Here is a 24,301-nt window from a genome sequence, read left to right as displayed (position 1 = left end):
ATAGTTTATACTTTTTCTTTATCTATCTCCTTTTGGTTTTGGTTTTATTTTTATCCCTGATTACATTCCTTTTATGCTTAAATTCCGGACATATGCAAAAAGCATTTCACTGCATGTCGAACCCTGTATGTATGTGTATGTGACAGCTAAAATTTGATTTGATCACACACACACACACACACACACACACACACACACACCAGAATATGCTTGATCGTCGTGATACTTTCTGTTGTGTACGTTTATATATTTTTGATATCATCATAATTTTTTGTTGACCCTGTACACCTTCTACATGGAGTTATTTCTACAGAATTGAATAACGGGTTGTTATGTACAAACTGGCAACCCCGAGAATCCTGCCTTGTGTGATGTGCTGTTTGGACGCTGCTCTCTGTGCAGGTGTCAACATCAAACATACACACACACACACACACACAGCTTACATCTGCGACAGGTCTCCACATCTGGTTTTACTTGGCTAAAGGAGGAAAAGAAGAACAATGCTCAGACGAATTTTACAAATGGTAAGACAAACGGTCAAATCTCAACTGTTCCTCAGTGGTTCCGTTAGCTAGCGAGTTAGCGAGTTAGCTCTGTGCTTCAGCCTGTAGGCCTTCACTGGATATTGGGACATTATCAAGCCTGTTTAATATCCATGTATTCAGGATTAGATGTAGTTTATCTTTATGTGTTGTTTAAATGTCATAAATGTGGGTTCTAGCCTAATAGTTAAATAATATTTAAATGTAGCATAGCTAGCTGACTAGCTTAGCTAATGACTAGCCTAGTGGCTAAATGTAGTACCTAAGGTTATCAAGATAAAACGGTACACAAAAGTCTGTTGTGGCTCAAATTACATGATATTATTGTTGTTATTATTATTATTATTATAATAATTGCTCAAGTGATAAAATTCGGGTTCTGTTAAAAGTGTCTGTTTTTCCAGCTGTAATATTTACTACAAACAGAAATAAAAAAAACAACAACAACAAAATCAGTTATTTGTGAATGAATGAATGAATGAATAGTCATTCATTCATTATTTTTTTGGAAAACGTGTTGTTTAGATCACGTGAAGCGATGATGGAGTTCTGACCGTGAACTAGATGAGGTTAAAGCTAAGGGCTGAAAATGACACCACTTCTTTTGGTGTTAGTTGATTAGATGTTCACAACAAACACAAAAGCCTGAATGTGTTCTTTGCTCATTTGGTAAGTCTGTGCTGTGTTGGTCAGAAACTGTGTCAAAGCTGATCGAATGCTGATTAAACATCTATATCAGAAAAAAAGTAGTAGTAACTGTTGTGAAACCTGTAAAATTTCAGCCTTCATTTCTTGGAATCACAATCAGAAGGATCTTTATTTTTTATCCAATTGTGTGTCATATGCTTCCGGTACACAGAGACTACAACAAACCACAGACGATGAAAATAAATAAATAAAAATACAGATATGTAAATACAAATAGACAAAAATAAATGAATTGGAAAATAAACTAATTGTTTGTACAGTTGTGCTATAGATGATAGAATGGAATAGATTAGATTGGGATGCAGGGATGTACTAGGATGGAGGTGGTAAGAAATAAATGTAAGATTATTGCACATTTAATTGTTCATGAAGTGGATTGCGTGGGGGAAGAATCTGTGCTTGTGGCTGGTTGTGCTGGTTTTTGGGGCACTGTAGCGCCGGCCAGATGGTAAAAGTACAAAAAGCGACTTGGAAGTGAGGGATGACTTGGAAGTGAGGGATCCAGAGTGATTTTCTGAGCCCTTTTTTTACACTGGGGTGGGCAGGGGAACACCAATAATCCTGTCAGCAGTCTGAACCGTTCCCTGTAAGTCTGAACCGTTCCCTGTAAGTCTGAACCGTTCCCTGTAAGTCTGAACCGTTCCCTGTAAGTCTGAACCGTTCTCTGTAGTTGGGAATTAACTTCTAAGAATGTTGCATCTTTAGACTACTCACCAATTATTTTTTTTAATGACCAAAAATATTGGAACAAGAGTCCGTTTTTTTAAACAATTAATAATACCTCTGATTATCTGCTTTGATTTTATCCCTAGGTTATACCTGTGAACATTTGCAGACCTGCCAACCTTTACGCATTTTGTGTAGCAGATACGCATTCAGACATCAAAGTACGCTGCTACGATTTGTCACTTCAAAATACGCATTGTAAAAAAATTGATGCCTTTGAGTACAACTGTCTGTGCATTTGTGCACCAGACAATGCGCCTATGGGTGTAACCCATAATAAAAATAAAATAATAATACGACCAATCATAGCGCCAGTTTAAAACTCTTGAACGCTACAAGCAGAGAGCCGTCAAAACGGATGTGGTTTTCATCTGTCTCTGTCCGTCTTCAATTCTTCTTACAGTGAATGTTTTTTTACAAGTGAGGACTTAACGTTTCAAAGGTAAATGGCCAGAATTGTGAATTTCATCCATTTCAATAAGCCTGCCGAACCAACAGGCATCATTAGACTCCTTTACTGGGGCATGTGCCAAGTGTCCAGTGTTGTGCCTCAAGTTGAACTTTTACGCACAGATCAAGTTTTTATTTATTTTATTTTATTTGCCAGTATTTATATAGGAAACGTAAGTCATGCCTGTAAACGCATTGCCATCGTACTTTAACGGAAAAGACAAAGTGGCGCGAGCGTCTGTGTATCCCTTTTATAGCACGCAGTCATGCTATAACATGACGAAAGTAATGTATTTTTTAAATATCAATCGTATTCTGACTCGATTGTTACTGGCTCCTGTAGATCACATCTGATGGACATCAGATTTTTTTTGTTAAAAGCAGAAAGTAGAAATGATGAGGGATTATTATATAATCAGCCAGTCAAAACCATAGTGAAGTAAAGAGTCTTGCATTATTGCTGAGAAAATTAACGCATGTATGTGTTGTCAGATATGAAGTTACTGTTTAGTTCATTAGATCTAATTTATGGCAATACATAGAGTTGTTAAAATAGTTTTTATGTTGCCTTTTCAATAAAAGAGTAACTTCATGGTCTACTTGTATGTTGAATAATTAGATATGGTGGTGAGTGAGAACTATGTGCTAAGTAAAAAGTTGTGATGAGTGAGCATGTGAACTTAATCAACACTGACCAGCAAATGTGCCTGACCTTGCGCCGTGTCGCTGCAGTAAGTTGCTACTCAAAAAATTTTTCCAAGGTTGGCAGGTCTGCATTTGTTGCTTAAAAGCATGAACCAACAGGGAAGAGAGCTGTGTATGGGGAAAACGCAAGCCATCTTAAAGCTGAGAAAAAAGGGGAGAGTGGTCAAAGACATTGCACAAGCATTAATTGTAGTCGATACAAATAAAAAGTCCAGAAAAACACAAAATCAACAGCCCTTGACATTGTCAGCAAGCTCCACAGGGCAGGGGTGAAGGCCTCACTCTTTGAAAACATGGAGGCCATACCACAAGACACAAAACATTCAACAACAGTAAGAATCAGAAGTCTTCACAAAGTAAATAAAGAGATAAGTATAAAGGTCAAAATGTGGAAGGATCTGTAGGTTTTGTGGATGTTCCCCCATGCTTTGGCTTGTATTGGGCAAAATTGGCCCAATGAAGAACAACCAGTTAACTGGTGACTTGTGCCCCTTTTCCACCAAAGCAGTTTGAGTGCTGGTTCGGACCCAGAGCCTAATTTAAAACCAGTTCTTTCTTTTTTGACAGCCAAAGCACCGGCTCTGAAGCAGGAAAAGTGGTTCTTAAGTAGCACCAAAACGTGAAGTCAGGGGCTGTGGGCGGGGCTACTTTTAACGCTTTGATAATGTACCTTAAGTATACTAATGTTTAATACACTTTTACTTTACCACGATATGATACATTATCAGCACACATGATAGTAGGTAGCTACATGCTAAGGCTAACTTTTTTCAAATTACATGGAGCTGCACGTAAACATTGGATTCGCCGACATTTGGATGCCAATGTAGGTTCGCAAAGCCATAAGCATTATGTTTGTGTTTGCCGCCGCTGCGCTAATGTTACTGGGAAACGTGACGCGTAAACAGTGACGTCAGACGCGGCTCTGTGATGGCTCTCTAGCCAATGGAAAGGCAAACCAGTTCTTAGAAGTTTCGCCAGTGGAACCAACTTTGAACCAGCCCCAGTGCTAGCTCTGAACTAGCACCTGGTTCTTTCCGGTGGAAAAGGGGTAATGATCACCCAATGCCCACTGAAGTGTGTGACTGTGGTCTGATCTCACAGAAGAGATACTCTAGCACAGATTTATGAAAAAGTTAATGCTAAAACAGGAAGTGAATCACAGTGTGTCACAGAGTGCCCATCCTGACACCTGACCTTCACTGACAACAACCATCTGATGGGCACGTGAACATCAGTGATGGATCATTCAGCAATGGACAAAGATCGCCATGCTCTTGATGAATCACGTTTTTGTCATGTGTATATATAAGGGGGACCTAGTACAAAGTATTAGGGATGTGAATTTAATAATATGGCTGAGAAGTGTATTATCTTTATTATGTTGGCTTTGTAGAAGCCAACAATCTGTTTTTCTATTTAAGCTTAGACAAAGATTTATCAAGAGTAACTCCACATAGGGCTTTCGAGCCACATGCACCAAATTCGGATATGTCATAGATCCTGGTCTGAAGTTTGTTGCTATTACGTTTCTAAGAAATCTGAGTACTGGTACTTCCGGTACCAGGTCTCAAACTGGCCTATTTTCCCATAGACTCCCATTATAACTCAGCAAGTTTTCAAACTATCTACACCAAACTTGGCCAGCTCCTTTAGGGTGAAACTCTGAACAAAGTTTTCAATTGGTGTATCGACTGGCCTTTGGCTTGTGCCGCAGCCCTGCCCTGAAATATGCAAAATCAAAAATAAGCACGACATGTGACATATCCAAACACTCAGCCAAATGAGGGAAACTTCCTCAAGAGTATTCAGATGACGTCACATGCTTGTCTTCACCTGCCTCCAAATGTTTATGCACCCTAGCTTTCTGTCCACTTGCTTCTAAAAGTAACACTTTGCAAATACTTGCTTCATCAAAGCCATCAAAGTTTGCCGTGACAAACTTTACAAATCTAGTTACTAATTGTTTTCTTTGTGTTTGTGTGTGTGTGTGTGTGTGTGTGTGTGTGTGTGTGTGTGTGTGTGTGTGTGTGTGTGTGTGTGTGTATATATATATATATATAGATATATATATATATATATATATATATATATATATATATATATATATATATAGATATATATATATAATACACACACACACACACACACACACACACACATATATATATATATATATATATATATATATATATATATATATATATATATATATAAAAACAAAAAGGTTTTATTTCCTCTTTAAAAAAAAACTTGCCTATTAGTTGCATTGTTCGTATGTAAATGCAACTTCCTGTAACCTAATTTTCTTTTTTCAAAAAGGTGAGTGATATTTCATGTGGCACAGTGTAGTATTGTTTGCTTTCACTCTAGGTCGAAGTTTAGTAGTGGTAATCTTTAACCATTTCTATTGCGCTGTGGTGTTGTGTCTTTAAGTGACCCCAGATGGCATCATTATCACATGTGGCAGTTTCCTCTTTTCCTCTGTTAGTGAGTCAGTGCCTGAGGGGAACAAAAATGCCTTTGCATAGATTTAATGCTTCTTGTTCAGGCTGGAAAATAATATGTGGTTGATGGTCGGAACCAAACAGCAATGATTTATTTCTAAATGGAAATCAGAGTATTGCAGAAATTTGGATTGAGACCAGGGAATTGTGAGATTGTGTAGAATGTAACAGCCAGGCCAAGCCATGCTCATCAGCTGACCCAGTGCAACTGTACCACAAGAACAACGATTCATGTTATACACAGATATCTAACCTGATCTGACCCCCTCGTCTCTTTCTCTGAACCTGTCTTCCCACACAGACTCCTGGAAAGGGAGGATCCCAGACACCTGACTCTGAGCAGCCATCTGCTGAAATAAATAATGAGACTTCAGAGGTAATAAACCACTCACTTGCTTAACCTTAAATTTTTTTTATAGACCTAATGATCATATAATTTTATCAATATTAATGGATCAAGCATTTAAAGTTTCTGTTTTTCACTTTATGTCTTAGCAATTAGTTGTTCCCTCACCTGTACTTCTTTATTTACTTAAATAAAAAGATAGTTAGATTTGCAACACAAGCTTGGGGGAACCTAAAGTAGAAGGTTGTAATAAAAGTGTTCAGTTTTCATTAAAACAAAAGTTCATTTCATATATATTTGTGTGCAGGGCTTCATTTGCCCACAGTGTATGAAGTCTCATAACTCTGCTGAGGAACTTTTCAAGCATTATGAAGTTTTCCACGAGCCTCAGGATCAGCCATCTCATCTCAGCAGCGGGAGGTCAGATCTCAGCTTCACTGTCTCATTATTTGTGTTTAGCTAAATGAATTGTTCATCAGTAATGATGATCAGTAAATATTTCTCAGTTTTGTCCTTTTGGATGTAATATTTTTATAAGTTTGGGCCATGGTCTGGTTTGTATCACAAGTTACTTGGAAATGAAAAAAGGTCTGCTTGGAACTTTAGGTTGTTGCTTTGGTTTTTTTTGGATGTTTAGGGGTCGATTCTCCACATAGTTTGATGATTGTTTTGCATGATCAGAAGTAGAGGAGATTATTGCACTGATCATTGCTAGGAAGAAAAACCTCCATATCACATGCATTATGCTTTGGTTTCTTTTCAATGTTACACAACGAGATAATAACAACCCTTACGACTTTAATATTGTTGTGTTCATATTTTTATGATTAGTTTTAACTCTAGGGAGGACTTATCTCTTTTGCGACAAGAAGTGCAGGATTTACAAGCATCACTAAAGGTACTTACTTGCGACTTCAGCTATTATTTACTACAGTATCTCTTACTTTCTCTATATTTTTATATTGCAGGATTTCTTCGCATAACTTTCTTTTTGTAATCGTTACAGGAAGAACGATGGTTTTCAGGAGAACTGAAAAAAGAACTAGACAAAGTGCAAGGACAGCTGAAGCAAGTAATTTCTTTAAAATTTTAACATCTGTGGTGCTACTAATTTAAATGTCATGTTCAAGCTGAAGGACTTTAAAGGGTTGTAAACAACAGCAACTTTGGATAATATTGCATTTATTTATGATGTCATTGTTTTGTCCATCCCAGGGACCTCAGAATGATGGCCAGGCAGGCTTAGGGGAATCAGGTAAGCTCACCCTTCATTCTTAAATTGGCGTTTCTCCCAGGTGTTTAATGCAGATATATCAGCGTGTATAAATTGCCCTGGACGCTTTCAAATGGAAATTGCTGGTTCAAACGTCTCGCTTGTCTTGCATCTCAGAGCTGGAGATGAAACTCCATGAGGCTGAGACTGAAAAGTTCAACATCAAACAGATGAAAGACCTGTTTGAACAAAAGGCAGCCCAGCTGGCCACTGAGATTGTAGGTAAGGGAACGAGAGAATTTGCCTTCTTTTTTTTCAAAAACGTTATTGTTTAAACTGGCAGCAGTATCGAGTTATTATTTCGATGTGTGTGACATCGTGCGTTGTATTCCAGATATCAAGTCACGCTACGATGAGGAGAAGAGCCTGAGAGAGGTGGCTGAGCAGAAAGTTACTAGCCTGCAACAGGACCTGCAGAGTGAGAGACAGGAAAAAGACAAACTACAGACAGAACTGGTATCCTCTCACACTCATCCCCATATAACTGTTTTTTTGGCTGAACTAGTTTGATTTCTGTTTTTAAAAATGCAAATGTCAAGTCCCATCACATAATATGAGTGTTTTAAGTCTTACACAAAATATTCTTAAACACACCTAGTCTTAAGTGTGCTCATCATAAAATAAGTGATTTATGACACACGTCTGGATGGATAACTCCTTCTGTTGTGACGTAGCTGCAGAGACCAGGAGTAGAAGACGTGGAGGTGTTAAAGAGGGAGTTGGTGCAGGTCCAGACGCTGATGGACAACATGACTCGTGAAAGGGAGGAGGAATCTGCACGCCTCAAAAACGAGTATGAGCAGTTGCAGCGGAATTTCACTACCTCAGAGGTACACATGCAACATCGAAGGGGTCAGAACTTTATTGCAATTCTTTTGATTTCTATATATTTGTCTCATTTCATTCTTTTTGGATTGAAATTCCAGTAATTAATTTTGTCTTCAGGGATTTCTTTTTGGTTTTTGCTATAGTGAGAATTTATCTGACAATGCCATACATTTAGTGTTGTGTGTCTTTGTTGTATAAGTAAGCTTAAAATCACCAGGGTTTCCTTGTACACACACATATACTGTGGTTTCACAAAGCTTGCTTGTAGTGACCAATACATGGTCTGCCCTCTATTGGCTGACTTTGCATGTTATTCATGGCTTTAGCGTTGAGCAATGACACAAATAAAATACACTGTAAGTGTGTTTAAATGCACATTAATAATTATTTGCTTACAGATTATTCAGTTTGTGGTCATGTAAACTGTGTAATATGTCGAAAGAATTTAATTTTATGGGAATAATGGGACTGAACACCATTAACCTTGTATTTTTAGTTATAAATAACCACAAACAGCAGCTTCCCAAAACAAAATCCCAAATGATTATTTACATTAAAAACAAATACAGTTTCAAATCAAAACAATTTGGGTTTTATGAAACATGCGATATGTTTAGAAAGGAAACAGTGTCATATTGTTGTGTATATTGGGTGATCAGGTGGCAAAATCTCTTTTCCTACCCTTGAGAGATTGTCCCGTCAAATATTTTCAACGTTTTCAAATGAATTAAGATTAGTTAATTGAGAAGTGTTAAAGCTTATGAGACAATTTCTGTATCACATTAAGCATTTAAGAAGGCTATATATGCAGCTGTTCAAGGAGGAAACATTTAGGTCTTTTGTTTCTCACTTACATGGGGATTGTGTTTGTCCGCCTCTGTCTTTCCTCTCATTCCTACTCTACCTGCTTTGTACATGTCTTGAAGATTCGTAAACTGGAAGTGAAACTGTGTGCTTAAGAAAACGTTTAAACTTTGAAACATCTTTATTTTCACAGAAAACTATCTCCAACCTGAAGGCAGAACTGGAGAAGGGTCCTCAGGAAGCTGCTGTGTACACGCACCAGATCCACCAACTACAAAGCAACCTGGACAACCTCCAGCAACAGTGCCAGGTATAAACAGGCATGAAGTACACAAATAGACTTGTCATGTTATCAGTTTTTGCTGCCTTCAGCAATACAGTACGGTGTGCCAACAGCAATTCTACCACCATCCTTTAATAACCTACTTTATGGCCCCTCAAATTCCACATGCTTTACAAAAAGGCTGTGATGAGATCTTGCAGCCTTGATGACCGTCATGATGCGTATTTCCATTAGAACACACACACACACACACACACACACACACACACACACACACACACACACACACACAAAGTGTTTTACAGGAAGGCTCGTTTCACTGCCAACCCTGCACGTCCAGCCTAAGATGACTGCGTAACATTGTCAGCATGGTCCATTTTTATTATCTGTCAGTGTGTGCTGATGTGCTTTGAAGCCTCTATAATTAAACTAGCAGGGGGTGATGTGTGCCATGCCACCGCTGTCCTTTGGGGTGATGTATAGACCCATATAATGGCCCTCAGCTGCTTGTGTGCCTGTTGTCAGGAGAAATTAGAATGTCAGGGTGTTGGAGCATGGAGTCTCTGGGAAAATTCAGTCCGCTTCTCTGAAGTGGGTGAATGGAAACAAGTTTGCGATTTCAGGGATCTGAAGCCAGGTCGTCCCATTAAACAGCCCAATTCGGTAACTTTGTGAAATCTTTGAAATAATTGGAAAGATGTGACTAGAACTGATAAACAGATAAATTAATTGTAGTTTTTATTTATTATTTATTTTATTAAATTAATTGTAACATTTACAACTGTATATGTCTCTGGTATAAGCTAAACATGGAAGATTTACGGCAGTTTGAGATTTGCTCTGTCCTTGTTAGCAGCACTGCCGTTGTCAAAGCTGATTTTATAGCTATCTCAGAGAATTTAGCACACTGCCCACTGGTGCTTTTTGGGCTGTCGCAGACACTGTAAAACTGTCTGATTTTAAATGTTACTCCATGCCGGTACTGAGAATGGGAGGCCAACCGTCTCCGAGGTTGTGTCTGAAGAGAACTCTGTGAATTTTGCCCTTGACTTTTTTAATTTTGTCTTTTCTTCACCTGATCAAATTTGTATGCTAACTTCAGCGTGAACTGGTTCCCATGTGTCCACGTATGAACAAGACAAGATGGCAGATATTAATTAAATTGTTTTAGTATTCTTTTTGGAATTCAAATATCTTTGCAATATGTAATATGCTAACTATTAATTTCTGTGTGTGTTTGTGTGTGTTTTTATAACCTTTGTTTCTTATATTTATGCTTCTTCTCTATAATTACAATGCACAAACCAACACACAAATTCCTGTGCATGTATACCCTAAAATACATGACAATAAACTTGATTCTGATTCTGATTCTGATTCTGACCTGTGTACAGATGGGTAGAAACAGGTTATTCATTGTTGATACAGTGATAATTAGCTATTCTAGTCTGCTAGTTTAGGTAATGCTGTGCTTTTTTTAGATGCTTTCAGGAAAGCTGACACAACGGGAAAAGGAGAACAAAGAGCTGGATGAAAGTCTGGGACATGAGCAAGTTTCCAAGAAGAATCTTCAGGCCAGCCTGCACCAAAGGGAGTTGGAGTTGCAAGAGAGTCAAGCTCGAGCATCAGCCACAGAAGCCTCCCTCAGTCGAGCACAGACCGAGTTAAATGAGAACAGGGAAGAGGTGGGACGCCTCAGCAAGGAGCTGGCTGAGCTTGAGAAGAGCCATCAAGATCTGAAAGCTGAGCGCAAGCAACTCCAGCAGCAGAAGGAGGATCGTGAGAGCCAGTGCCTGCAGCAGCAGAGCGAGATTAGCCAGGTCAGACACACACACACAATGCACACGGGCACTCCGATTAGGAAAGAGATTATAGTTTACATTGGTGTGAACCACTCTGTACTTGGGTATGCAGTTGCATGGGAAGCTGCTGGAGACAGAACGGCTGCTGGGTGAGGTGCAGGGCCGGCTAAAGGAGCAGAGACAGCTTGCAGGGGAGAAACTCAAAGACCGTGAGCAACAGGTTGCTGACCACCAGCTCAAACTTTCCCGATTGGAAGAACAGGTAAGCTACTAGAAGGACACTAAATAGGAGGAAGTGGCTGTTTAAGCCACTGATATACTGATGTTGACTGGCACAGCACATGCCTGCCTGCTGTGAACAACTTGTATTATATCTTATATTATATAATTTATATTTCTGATGTATTTGCATAAGAGGTTTGTATTAGATAAATATCAGGTCTCAAACCATACTCAGATCTTGGGCGTAAGTATCATACTGAAAATTGAAATAGTATTTTTCTACAATAAGGATCATGCTAGTGAGTGTAACAATTTTTTGTTGAGTGGATGGTAAACCATTTAAATTGATTTGTGTTGTTCCAGCTAAAAGAGAGCAACACCAAGTCCACTGACCTACAGCATCAGTTGGACAAATCCAAACAACAACATCAAGAGTTGCAGTCTCTCCAGCAGACCACCAACGGCAAATTACGGGAAGCACAGGTAACTTTTATTCTTCCTCGTCTGTGTAAGCATTAAAGGTGTTTAAACGGCAATATTAGAAGCATGCAGTATGCAACAGGGTCCTCAGGACTGAGCTTGAGATGAATAGATGTACTGTATATTGTCTTGAAAATAAACAAGAGTAGCTTGCTCAGTAATGCATAAAATGTATATATTGTCGTTAACAAAGATTTTATTGATTTAGCTGATTTCCATCGTCATTTTTCTTGTAGAATGACTTGGAGCAGGTGCTGCGTCAGATTGGTGATAAGGATCAGAAGATCCAGAATCTGGAGGCCCTGCTACAGAAAAGCAAATCCAGCCTGAGCCAGCTGGAAGCTGAAAGAGAAGACCTATGTGCCAAGATCCAGGCAGGAGAAGGGGAAGCTGCTTTACTCAACCAACTTCAGGAAAAGAACCACACACTACAGGAGCAGGTACAAGAGACACACTCACACATACATAACACATGGCTTACAAAAAAAAAGCTTCACACACTACAGAGTACCCTGTATCTTTTTAGGCTACTGTATCTATCTGTTCTCCTATAGATAAATCAGCTGACTGAAAAACTGAAGAACCAGTCAGAGAGTCATAAACAAGCCCAAGAGAATCTCCATGAGCAGTTACAAGAGCAGAAGAGCCAGCTGCGCTCAGCACAGGACCGCTGCCAGTCCTTGGAAAATAATGTAACCGATCTCAGTACGCAGCTCTCTCAGAGCAAGGAGAGAATTGCCCAACTTGACATCCAGGTGTGTGTTTATGTTAATGTAAAAATATGCAATGATGTACTGATACATTTTCTGTTACAATAGTATCTTAAATAATAAAGTGGAATGAAGATGGGTGTTTAATTACCAGATAAAGGCTAAGACAGAGATGCTGCTGTCAGCCGAAGCAGCAAAAACTGCCCAGAGAGCAGATCTAGAAAGCCATCTAGAAACAGCCCAGCATGCATTACAAGACAAGCAACAGGTAAATAACCAATATTCCACCAGTCCTGCCTATACAAACGCCATCAGTATAATTTATGACCGTTTAGTATTATTGATGGCTGTACATCATCTTTGATTTTGTTTAAAATAACAGGCGGTATTAATTGTGTACCTACATGCTTGTGTGCATGTATGTAGGATGTGAGCAAGGCTCTGGCTCAGGTAGAGGAACAGGGCCATCGGCTGCAGAAGAAGCAGGAACAGTGTTCACAGCTGGAGGCCAGTCTGAAGGAGATCAGAGAGAAGCTTCTGGCTGCAGAGCAGAAGACTGACACCATGGAGAGCCAGGCTAAGGTCAGCAGTACACACACAATCTAATTACAGTAGACTCCCTTGACTAACTGCATCTAGCAGGTTTTATTTGCTGCAACTGAGAATTCCCCTACTACTATCTGTTCCGTAATGGCTCAAGCCATAGTTTTATTTCCACATTTTTGGAATAAATTCTCTATAGCATTTTCATGTACTCATAAACCATGTATTTGTGGAGCAGAAAGCAGAAGCTGAGTTAGCAGAGCTGCGCTTAGGAAGGGAACAAGCACAGAAGGCACAGCAAACACAGCAGCAGCAAATTAGCGAGCTGGAGAAGAAGAACAAGGAACTCATTCACCGACTGGACACTGAAAAAGAAGGGTAAGCCTTCAACTTTGAGGCAAAGTTAAATTTGGTCTTGTGAAATAAGTGTGACTTAATGTTATATTGACTAATTAAAATGGCAAAGAGGTTTCTTAGGTGAAGAAAATGATACTTGACTTCATAAATTCAATTATGCAATAGGTTTCATATATATATATATATATATATATTTTTACATATATATATATATATTTATTTGTGTGTGTTTTTATATATATATATATATATATATATATATATATATATATATATATATATACGTATGTGTGTGTGTGTGTGTGTGTGTGTGTGTGTATATATATATATATATATAAAATTTATTTTAATCATTTATCGCTCAGCAATGTGGAGGGGGAAAAAACTGGATATGATTAGAAATTAATTAGAAATGATTAGCTTTTTTTTTTGTGGTGTCACTGTGGTACCTATGGAGCCAACGACACACCAGTGTTTTTATTATTTAGATAAATATAATTTATTATTTACATTTGATATTTAATTGCTCAGTCTACAAAAATGCACTAGAAATGGTCTAGACTGGTGTGAATGTCAATTATTAGGGTTGTGAGTAGTTTTAAAGTTACGTGTGAAAAGTGTGAAGTTTCATTTCTTGAAAACAGAATGACCACAGCAGCATCACAAGCGGTGTGTTTGCAGTCAAAAATCTGCACAAACTGATCATAGGGAGTGCCACCTGAACAGGTTATTAGGTGTTTAGTGCTTTGACCAGGTCATTTTTATCATTAGTTGGTTAAAATCAAAAGCATTATCTATTTAGATCACAATGGATAGTGTTGACGAAATTTGGCAGGAACTATTTTTATCAGTCATTTTCTTTTCTAATGATATATTCTTATTTCCAGAAAAGTCCGATTTCTCTGGCTTTTTTGCTTAAAAGTTTGAGCTTTAAAATTGAGTTTTTTATGCTTCTTTCAGTGCTACAGCTCTGCAGGAGGAGCTGCAGAAGAAGAGCTCAACATTGGGAGATGCTCAGAAGCATGTGGAGAAGTTGGAACAGGAGCAGAGTGACATTAAGAAGAGATTGGAGCAATTCACTGAGGAAGGACATAGGCAAAAGGCAGAACTGGAGAACAAGCTCCAGGGGATGAGCTTAGAGCATCAGAAAACTCAGCAGCAGAGAGAGGCACAGGCTGAAGAGCTGCAGAAGGTCAAAGAGGCTCTAAGCCAGGCTTCCACAGCACTGAAGGAGAGTCAGACCCAGAGGGAGAAAGAAAAAAAGAGCAGTACAGCAGCCCTAGAAGAGAAGGTGGGTCTAAAAAGGACTTAACAGGCCCGTTTTATCCATGATGCACACATTTCAAAACAAGCAGTTTCCACATAGAAAATAAAGCATGAAACAAAAATAAACAGAATTACAATCATATGATTGTGTGGAATTGTCACTCTGGAAGTTTTTGAATGTCATGTCATCGAGAGAGAGTTCACCAATTTCTTTATTTCTAAACAGTTTACTACAGTCAATTCATTTTGACCATAAGCTTTGAGTCATACTTGTGACCTGAAACTGAGGAGACAAACAAAGAACACAAAAGCACAACCGTGTAAGTTCAAGCACTTTTAACATTGAAAAGAACTTGAAAATGGCCTTTTCCCCATCCATCATTGAGGAGGAATATAACCACATTGTTGGATATAATTTCTCTTGCCCTAACTCTCCATCACTGCTACAGCCATGCAGAAACACACATGTGAGAAACAGGAATTTAAACAATTTCTTGTTTTCCTCACATCAATAACTTGACTGCATTCTTTTTTATAGTTAATTGTTATCTGAAAATGTATTTTAAAAAAAGTAGGGTTTCTATTCAGTTCATACGCAGCTGATTTACAGTGAACAGTTGCTAATTTTAAACAAAATCATTGAATTAAAAATGAAAGTGAAAGATTTTGCGTCTAGTTCTTTCATGCATAATCATCGCCTGACATTCATACGTAATCAGCTTTAGCGGGAAACAAATGGCTGATTACATGATTACATGGTGCCTGAGCCCCACCCATAGTTAACATAATGGACTCTCTTTAAAGCAGTCAACCGATCAATACATAGGAAGTCCCTTGTGTCCTGTCCATTGTAAGCTCTCCAGTAAGAGGTCCTAACTGTATCTGTCAATTGTTTGAAGGCCATATGGTACTGGGTATATAGTCTGGTCATACAGACAGTACCTTTGGGTTAAGTTCCAGAAGACAGCTATGCTACACAAGCATCTTCAATAAACACTTTTCCCCTGAACTTGGTCCAGCTTACTTTTCTTTTACTTATTAAAAGCATTCTAGTACGTTGGCAAGCCATCCAACCACCATGCAGCCAAATTCAAGGAAAATCTAACAAAGTCAAAATCTCAGACACAGAAAAAATATTATGTTTCCCAGTTCCAAAATGTGGAAGTTCATTTGTAGATACCATTTGGAAGGATGCACACAGTTACTGACACTTGTGTGTATGACCTGTGAAGGCGTTTCACGTGAATTTATGATGTATGAGACACATCATAATAATATAGGTCCCTTGTGTGTATATCTTTTGATGTTGAGTGAAGGGTCTACTCAAGTTACTGTGCAAGTTAATTGTATGCATATATGTTTAGATGGAGTACATTTTAATGTGGAGTATTAATTCAGAATGTAGTAACACAAGTAAATATAGACAGGATATTGATGTTAGAAATGTAAATGGCTGCAGTATAAACAGAGAGAAAAGCAAGCGATCTGGAACGTCTTTTTGTATAGTCATTTTTTGAGAGAAGCATTTCTCTCTAACAGGAGAAAACTCATCGGAAAGTCCAGCAGGAGCTTCAGAAGAGCGCAGAAGCAACAGCCAAAGAATTGAGCACAGCTAAAGCTCAGCTGGCAAAAATGGCAGAGGTGAGAAAATCAAAAACGGACATTTTATATTAATAACTACAGTGAAACTTTTCATTAATTTTTATTGGAATTGGAATAGGTGGAGAAGGGACTTCGAACAAAAGTGAAAGAGCTGAGTGACCAGCTGAAGCAGTCTAAGGACACACTAAAGGAGAGGGAGAAGGACATCCAGCAGGTCCAGACACAGCTAACAACAACCCAAGGATCCTTTAGTGAGGAAGTAAAAAAACTGCAGAGCCAAATTGCAGATATGCAGACGTCTCAAACAAAGAAGGTAGGTGCTGTTAGAATCCACATACATTTGATGGTGGTATAATTTGTTATTTGTCACCTGGAGCTTTTTTCAGCAGTGGTGTCAGACTACTAACTTGATCTGATAAGTGTTAAACCTTCGTATAATACTTGCGTTAGAATAGCAAAGATTGTTGTTGTTGTTTTTTTTTTACATATAATTTGGTCTGTAAATCGAAGATGCATTTGTGTGTGATGTAGGTGGAGGAGTTGACGAAGCTGAAGGAACAGATGACTGTACTGTCTGAAGAGCTGGGCTCAGAGAAAAGCCGCAGTGCTGAGCTGCAGAAAACCTGTGACAGCTCCAAGGACAGCTTGGACAAACTACAGTCTGACTATTATGGCAGGGAATCCGAAGTCTCTGCCCTGCGCCAGGACCTCAAGGTTTGTGTGCATGGCTTTCACAATGAAATGACATTTTGAACTATGATGATTCACACTACAGCACACACATGTGTATTAACACAACAGCACTGTATAATTAAAATTGATTATCTATACAAAACAGGAAATGGGACAACAGACTTTGGGTGTTCTAGTTTTTTAAATCTAAACAATTTCAAACAATTATTGATTGAAATATGGCAAAATGAATATAGCTGTTATCAACTCTATGATCTGTTATTCAGTTTGACGCTGTTTTTACATTAGATGATGCCATACGCATAGATAATTAACTAAGAAAAGTGATCATAACCCCTCCCCATTACAATTAACTCCTGTTTTCAGTTGGTCAAAAAGCAGAGAATGTGAACCTTTGCTACTAGACCATTGGCCTGTTGGAAAAAGTACAGTTTGAGTTTGTTGTTCAGTGGGAAACACACCACAGTTCAGTAACGGTATAGCTTATGATGCATAGGTGCGTGAGGAGAAGCTGACACTGACTCAGGAAGAACTGGTGGCCAGCACCAACCAGCTGAACAATCGTGAGGCCCAAATCCAGGAGCTGAAGTCAGGACACACAGCACTGGAGAAAGATTTAAAGAAGAGAGATGAGAAGCTCAAACAGCAGGAGGAGGCTCTACGAGAACTGCAGAAGCAGCAGGTACTGACAGCAGGTCCTATATATCACTGAATCTCCTGCAAACCGGAGCAGTGTGTGCAGTAACATTTGTACTCTGCTCTGTAAATCGCTCAACTACATAATTCTGTGTGTGTGTGTGTGTTCGCAGGAGCTGATGCAGGAAGAGCTAAAGAAGGAACGAGCTCAGGTGGAGGAGCTGAGGGAGGCTCAGAGTGGGCTAGAGAAAGAGCGGAGCAGGCTAAGTGCTGAACTCAAAGCTCTGGCAGGCAAGAGTGAGAAGGTTAGCTGCTGATTAAACCTCTATCCCTCCACCCATTACTTTATTATACATGTAATAATGCAAGATGTTAACTAAATAACCAGTGTTACATCATAGATTGTGATCATTTATTTGAATCATTTGTGACTGTTCTGGCCTTAGATTACAAGACATTGGATCTCATTGATATCTTAATTTGATATGTGTAACAAAATATTTTTCTCTCTGGTTCCAAGCCACCATTATTTCTTTGCAGATTACTGTTAGAAGTGATAAGTGATGCTGTGATAATCACAAATTAATCTGCTGGAACTATGTTGGAATTTTACTGATTAGCTGAAGCAGGGTAGTTTACCTGGTGTCTGTGTGTGTGTGTGTGTGTGTGTGTGTGTGTGTGTGTGTGTGTGTGTGTGTGTGTGTGTGTGTGTGTGTGTGTGTGTGTGTGTGTGTGTGTGTGTGTGTGTGTGTGTGTGTGTGTGTAGGAGCTAAAGGACCTGCAGGCAGCGAAACAGCTCTTGCTTCAGCAGAAAGTAGATCTTCAGGGCAGAGTGGAAGGGATCCAGGCAGCAATGGAGCAGGAAAAGAAAGAGCATCAGAACACCCGCGAGTCCATCACACAATTGCAACAGCAACACAAAGCAGAGACAGACAAACTACATAAACAAAAAGTACACAGTTTTCTTTTGGGTAGACTTGGTGCTTATATAATGTGTGTTATATAATTTGTTGTATCTCGGATCTCAGCAGTCTAGCTAATGTACCATTTTTAAGAATGTTTGATATAATTGCATAAATGACAACATAAAAGATTTTTTTGCATGATGAAAATATTGTTCTTTATGCCTCATTATATTTTATTGTATTACATTCACAAACTGTCTTTTTCTCCTTTTCTCCAGGTATTAGAAGCGAAGGCCAAAGAGGAGATAGAGAAGCGGAAGGAGGAGTCCGAGACAAAACTCACAATGCAGGTTTCTGCACTTAATGAAAACGTTGCCACTCTGAAGCGAGAGTGGCAGAGCAGTCAGCGGCGTGTGATCGAGTTAGAGAAACAGACAGACGAATTGCGCGGAGAGATCGCTGTGCTTGAGGCCACTGTGCAGAATAACCAAGACGAAAGACGTGCCCTTCTCGAGAGGTTAGGAACTGCCTCTCTACCTTTTTTTTCTTTTTTGGTGTTCTGCTTTAAATGCTCTGACACAGTCTCACACACACACACACACACTCTCTCTCTCATGTTCTTTCATGCTGCTGCACTCTAGGTGTGTGAAGGATGAAGGTGAGTTAGAGAAGTTTCAAGCCAAAGTGGTGGAGATGAGGAGAAAACTAGATGACACCACGGCAGCTATGCAGGAGCTGGGCCGAGAAAATCAGTCCTTACAGGTCCTACAAACACACTCACGAATCAATACATACCAATATGTGAGGTTTTGAGGTGTGCATTTTTTTATTTTTTTTATTTTTTAATTATTATTTTCCGCTCCTGTCTGCTACCTCAGAAACCCTCTATACTTACTGCATCCAGTACGTGCCTATGTTAATGATGTGGCCTTTCATTGCCCTGCATCCAATCACCTACCCACATTCACATGAACGTAAAAACCACCCACACCATTTACCTTTTCTGTTAGGTCTTAAAATGTTTTTATTTTATGCTGCATTTGAATTGCTGTGATTAAATCTATCGATTCAATTACAAAAAGAAATGTAAGTTTGTAACCTGTTAAAAAAAAAGTTTCTTCTTTTAAAAATTTCAGCGTTGTGTAATAATCTTTAAAATTTCATAAAAACATAACATGTTCATGCACCATCCTGTCATCAGTTGCTTTATTATGATTATTAGTATGGTTTAAACCTCAGCCTTATGAACAATACAATACCAAAACTGAATTCATAAGACAATGCACTAATTATCCAGCACTGATTCAGCTATTATATATGATACAATTTGATTTATGGACTCATCACTTTATACCTTATAACTTTATTAACAGTTTAAAAATGAATTTAAAAAAAGGATTAGGATTAGTCTACAGGTAGGTGTGTGTGTCTGTCTGTGTGTGTGTGTGTCTGTCTGTGTGTGTGTGTGTCTGTCTGTGTGTGTGTGTGTCTGTCTGTGTGTCTGTCTGTGTGTCTGTCTGTCTGTCTGTGTGTCTGTCTGTGTGTCTGTCTGTGTGTGTGTGTGTGTGTGTGTGTGTGTGTGTGTGTGTGTGTGTGTGTGTGTGTGTGTGTGTGTGTGTACACAAAGCCAGATAGTTTTCTAGTGCTGGAATATAGACATCTGAATGTGTGTTATCATGCTTCATGCTCTCTGTTGATGCAGATAAAGCAGTCTCAGTCCCTCACACGGAAGTGGGCAGAGGATCATGAGGTACAGAACTGCATGTCCTGTGGGAAAGGTTTCTCCGTTACCATCCGGAAGGTTATTATTCCCTTTAAGTTTCTCTCTCTTGCCCCCTCCCCTCACGCCCACAGATTCTCAGGCATGTTTGATGGGGCCGTTTGATCAAAAGATCAAAGCTCTAAATCAATACTATGTTAATGGTCTGCTACAGGGACCCACTTTCAGACTGGCTGCATTCAGAGTCCACCATGTTTTTCTCCTATGAACAGATAGTATTGTCCAGACGCACTTTTATCAACTCTAGCACATCTCAAGTGAAAGCACTGTTGTTTGATCTAATCAGTGAGATTGAAAACAAGTATTTGTTTACTTGTATGTCTCGACTTAAATCAGTGGTGTTGGATGTTTGAACTTTAAGGACATTTACCGGTTGAGTTCCCAGCCAAAATGTTTGTAGTTCATTTAAAACAAATAAAAAGATCGCCAAAGTTTGTTAAACCAGATTAGTCAGAAATAAACCTGGAAAGCTCACGATAGCAGAACAAAAAATGAAGAACAGTTTGTCTTTTGAAATGTTTGTTATTAACGCTACACATGTCATCAGAATGTCAGAGTTGAATGGGCAGAATTCAGGGAGGCAGCCACATTCACATTACAGCATGAAATAGTTCATCATTCTGCCATGACTGGCAATTATAAGAAAATCCACTGAGTGCGAGGGTATTTTGGGTGTTTGCACTATGCCTCACTGTCCAATCCAACTAGCAGTTTTCCAGTATATAGAACTGTCTAAATGCTTTGAGATTTACCATTTAAAATGGTACAGTGTCTCTCTGGTATGTTATAACCGAATCATTCATTGTGTCTCCTTCAGCACCACTGTCGTCACTGCGGGAACATCTTTTGTGCCGAGTGCTCAGCCAAGAGCGCCCTGACACCGTCCTCTAAGAAGCCAGTGCGGGTATGTGAGGCCTGCTTCGAGGAGCTGCAGGGCTAATAGACCTCAGCCAGCCTGCTGCTCTGCCACACACTCGCCACAGACTCTTCCTGCACAGGACAGCAGCTTTCCCAGACCCTGGGAGCAGGAGCGACAGGGTGGCAGAGCTACAGGAAGAAATGAGGACTGGCCTGCTTTTATCTCCTCACTGGGCATGAGGTGGCCTCAGAGAGAGAGAGAGAGAGAGAGATTGAGAGGATGAGAGAGAGACTGACTGTAGAATCACAGCAGTCATCACCCAAGCAGTGCCTTGGTCACCTCTAGTTCCATTTGGGGTTCCAAAGAATCTAAAAAGGGAAAGTGGTGCAGCATTTTAAAGTCTTCATTTCTAATTGAATGTGTATTGGATGAGATTTATTACATGCTCTATGCGTTGGGTACCAGGCTGGAAGATTTGTACCTTAAGCTTTGTTTCTTCTGAACAAAGCAGTAGTGAATCTGCCAGCGTGGCATCCAGACTGAGAGGTTTGTACAGGCTCCACGAACAGATCAGGTTAGTGCTGTCAAGCAAGAAAAATCCCATTTAAAAAAAAAACTAACACCACTTTTCCAGCTGACAGCGAGGTACAGCATTACTCAGTGATTAGTCGGAATCTGCAATTCTCTGCAACTGTTAATTACTATTTTCCATTGCCTTATGGTACCTGTGCTGGTAGGAGTTAACCGTGTGCTGTGAGATGGTAATCATTTCCCCTGCCATGCTAATGTTAATGATAAACACTAATAACAGCAGCAAGAATACAAAAGCTTTAGGGTCTGATTTAACATTAACATTTATTTGGTTTTCTTTAATGTAATGTAATGACAGCGACAGTAAGAAGAAACAGACACTGTACAGCCAGGTAGAAAAACCCATTATAGCCAGCTATATTTTATTGACTCGAATGACGACACGTGACCTTTCTCTAACAGCTACATTTGATTTCACATCAGTGGTCTGCCTGATTTTTAGCTGTACCCATAAATCACTGTTTAGTACCCTGGCAAGAAGGGTAACCGAGTCCAGTACTGGTACATTGTGTTGCACAAGTGTTCTTGCTTAAGTATAACTTGAACCTTTTCCATGTTTTGTAGTGTTACCACCTGGAATAATAGCCAATAGAGTCAATAGCCACTGATATTTAATTCCACAATTCAGTCCATCAGTATATTTTGCCCACCTATTTCATTATTATGAGCTATATTGTGTGTGATTCATGACCTATAATCCCAGGTAATTGTGTATCAGGTCCATGTCTCCAAGTAACACTACAAATTGTGGATCTTTTTTTTTTTATTATTATTATTTTTAAAAGAGTACAGGGGTGTTAATATTTATGCAATGCAATGTACATGGTTACAGCAGGGTTCACATGGCAATGGAAATCCCAGATAGTGATTAGTATGTTGTGCCCCGCTGTCCCAATGGAAAACACAATGGGTTTTCATTTTGACTTGATGAAACCTTTTCCAACAAGGTTATCATTAATTCAGGCACGTTTTATTGAACGGTGTCTATGTATCATACCTGCTCGCTATGCTGCTCGTTTCCATTTGATTGAGAAGAAAAAAAAATTTTTACATTTTGATTTTACTACATCAGCATTTCCAAACTGGTGCATTTGAGCAGTATTTTGCAAATTTGCCGATTCTGTTCAATTAGAAATTTTGACATGAGTTAATCGCAAATGTGTGTGAGCTGCTACTAAGCAATAATTGTGATTATGTGGCTATAATCGTGTGCGTGTGTGTGAATCTGTGTATGTAAGAAATTTATCTATAGATGCTATATCGATTGTATAAAACATGGGCTGCTAGAACACTTCTGAAAACGTATGGTCAGTGTTAGTGCAGCGTTATTATTCAGGCCTCAGCATTCTGCCATCTCTCGTCCTGCATCTTATCAAGAACATCTCTTTCTTTCTCCTCGACGGGTGTGAAAAGTGTCACGCATGACACATGAGAAAAAGAAAATCAACTTCAAACAGATGAAATCAGTATGCTTTCTGTTAGAGGAAGGATTATGCGAAAACAGCTGGATCTTTGGCACAGGTGCTTGTGCAAACACGCAAAAGAAATTGTACAGGTTGTACCTGATGTACAGTAAACGTCAGCGCTGTTACCTGTGAAACGTCTGTATTATATCGTACCTTTCCTCTACACGTTCGCTTCAGCATTGAGGTCGTACTGTTAGAAATGCACATTTACAGTCATACACGCAGCAGTGTTTAATTCTAAGACACACACTTTGATGCACCAAACTCGTATCATCATCATCATCATCATCAGTGTAAATTCAAGACATGCTTTCTTTCTGTATTTATGGCACCTACCTCGGGACTGTATGTTTCGCTCTCTGAATATTTGTTTAAATATAAAAATCAACCCTCCACAGTTTCAGTGCACCGTGTTGGTTACTATAAATAAGTCAAGGAAGTTGCCAGAGATCTGAATGTTAACCATTTTAGGAGTAACACTACACTGCAGTAGAGTCAGTTATGTTGCTTGTTGTGCATGAGCTGTGAACCGACAGTCACATTTCTCATCTGAACAACAGGCTGTTTCTGTTGTGATCATGTGTTCGTGCCTTAAGTCTTGCTTTGTTATCAGCTCGGTCACAAGTGCCGAGCTGAAAGGCTTTACACTCGTACATAACCGTCGCTATGACGACACTGGTGGATATTAACGTGTCAAATTGGTTTATGGATATAATTTATGTCAAGATGTTTGTTTTCTAATTTTTCATCGATATGTTTGAGTAAATAAACTAGGTGTCTATTTTGATTTGTGCTTCATGTGTATATGTCTATTAAAGCTGAACAATATATCACAGCAAATTGCATCTCGACACTTCACGGAGATTACAGGGATTGTTAAAATTATTTGATTTATTTATTTTTAATTCATATTTGCCTCATTTATATCGCAGGCATTCAGTAAAACCTTATTTATTTGTAAATCATTCAACAGATTTATTTGTAAATCATTTAAAGAAGCATTTACAAAGTACTGCGCTGTTCATGGAAAAATGCTCGTATCCTGTTAGTGTTTATTTCAACATGTAATAAGTGAAGCTCAATAGAGAGGTTTCAGATTAAGGGAAATAAATGCACACAAAACTGTGTAAAATATGGTGGTGTTTCATAAAACCCTGCCTTTTCCATTACTGCAGAGAGAGAGTGAGTGAGTGACACACAGAGAGAGAGAGAAA

General features: G+C 39.0%; 1 protein-coding gene across 2 annotated transcripts; it reads left to right on the top strand.

The window, feature by feature from the left end:
* The first annotated feature begins 352 nt into the window (after positions 1-352).
* eea1 (early endosome antigen 1) lies at positions 353-23,874 on the top strand. 2 transcript variants are annotated; one of them, XM_027161515.2, is made up of 29 exons: positions 353-527; positions 5,943-6,017; positions 6,295-6,407; positions 6,819-6,885; positions 6,994-7,059; positions 7,203-7,242; positions 7,378-7,482; positions 7,595-7,716; positions 7,935-8,090; positions 9,086-9,202; positions 10,657-10,995; positions 11,090-11,239; positions 11,563-11,682; positions 11,916-12,119; positions 12,234-12,434; positions 12,544-12,657; positions 12,816-12,971; positions 13,171-13,310; positions 14,250-14,580; positions 16,095-16,196; positions 16,276-16,470; positions 16,689-16,871; positions 17,347-17,532; positions 17,660-17,791; positions 18,253-18,438; positions 18,670-18,908; positions 19,033-19,153; positions 20,094-20,192; positions 20,989-23,874. In XM_027161515.2, the coding sequence occupies exons 1-29, from the start codon at positions 504-506 to the stop codon at positions 21,109-21,111; spliced, it is 4,206 nt and encodes a 1,401-aa protein (XP_027017316.2). In that variant the 5' UTR covers positions 353-503; the 3' UTR covers positions 21,112-23,874. The 2 variants fall into 2 exon arrangements, with proteins under 2 accessions (XP_027017316.2, XP_027017317.2); XM_027161516.2 differs by having other exon boundaries at positions 379-527; positions 6,994-7,055.
* Positions 23,875-24,301: the final 427 nt, after the last annotated feature.

The sequence above is a fragment of the Tachysurus fulvidraco genome, chromosome 13, assembly GCF_022655615.1.
Source record: "Tachysurus fulvidraco isolate hzauxx_2018 chromosome 13, HZAU_PFXX_2.0, whole genome shotgun sequence".
NCBI classification, from domain to species: Eukaryota; Metazoa; Chordata; class Actinopteri; order Siluriformes; family Bagridae; genus Tachysurus; species Tachysurus fulvidraco.
The sequence above is the reverse complement of the archived record's forward strand: the minus strand, read 5'-3'. Positions and strand labels throughout refer to the sequence as shown.

Excerpts from the sequence above, each read along its gene's own strand:
- eea1 (XM_027161515.2), top strand. The coding sequence starts at position 504 with ATGCTCAGACGAATTTTACAAATG. Across the intron at positions 8,091-9,085 it reads GGAATTTCACTACCTCAGAG|AAAACTATCTCCAACCTGAA; the intron begins GTACACATGCAA and ends TTATTTTCACAG. Across the intron at positions 10,996-11,089 it reads AGCAGAGCGAGATTAGCCAG|TTGCATGGGAAGCTGCTGGA; the intron begins GTCAGACACACA and ends TTGGGTATGCAG.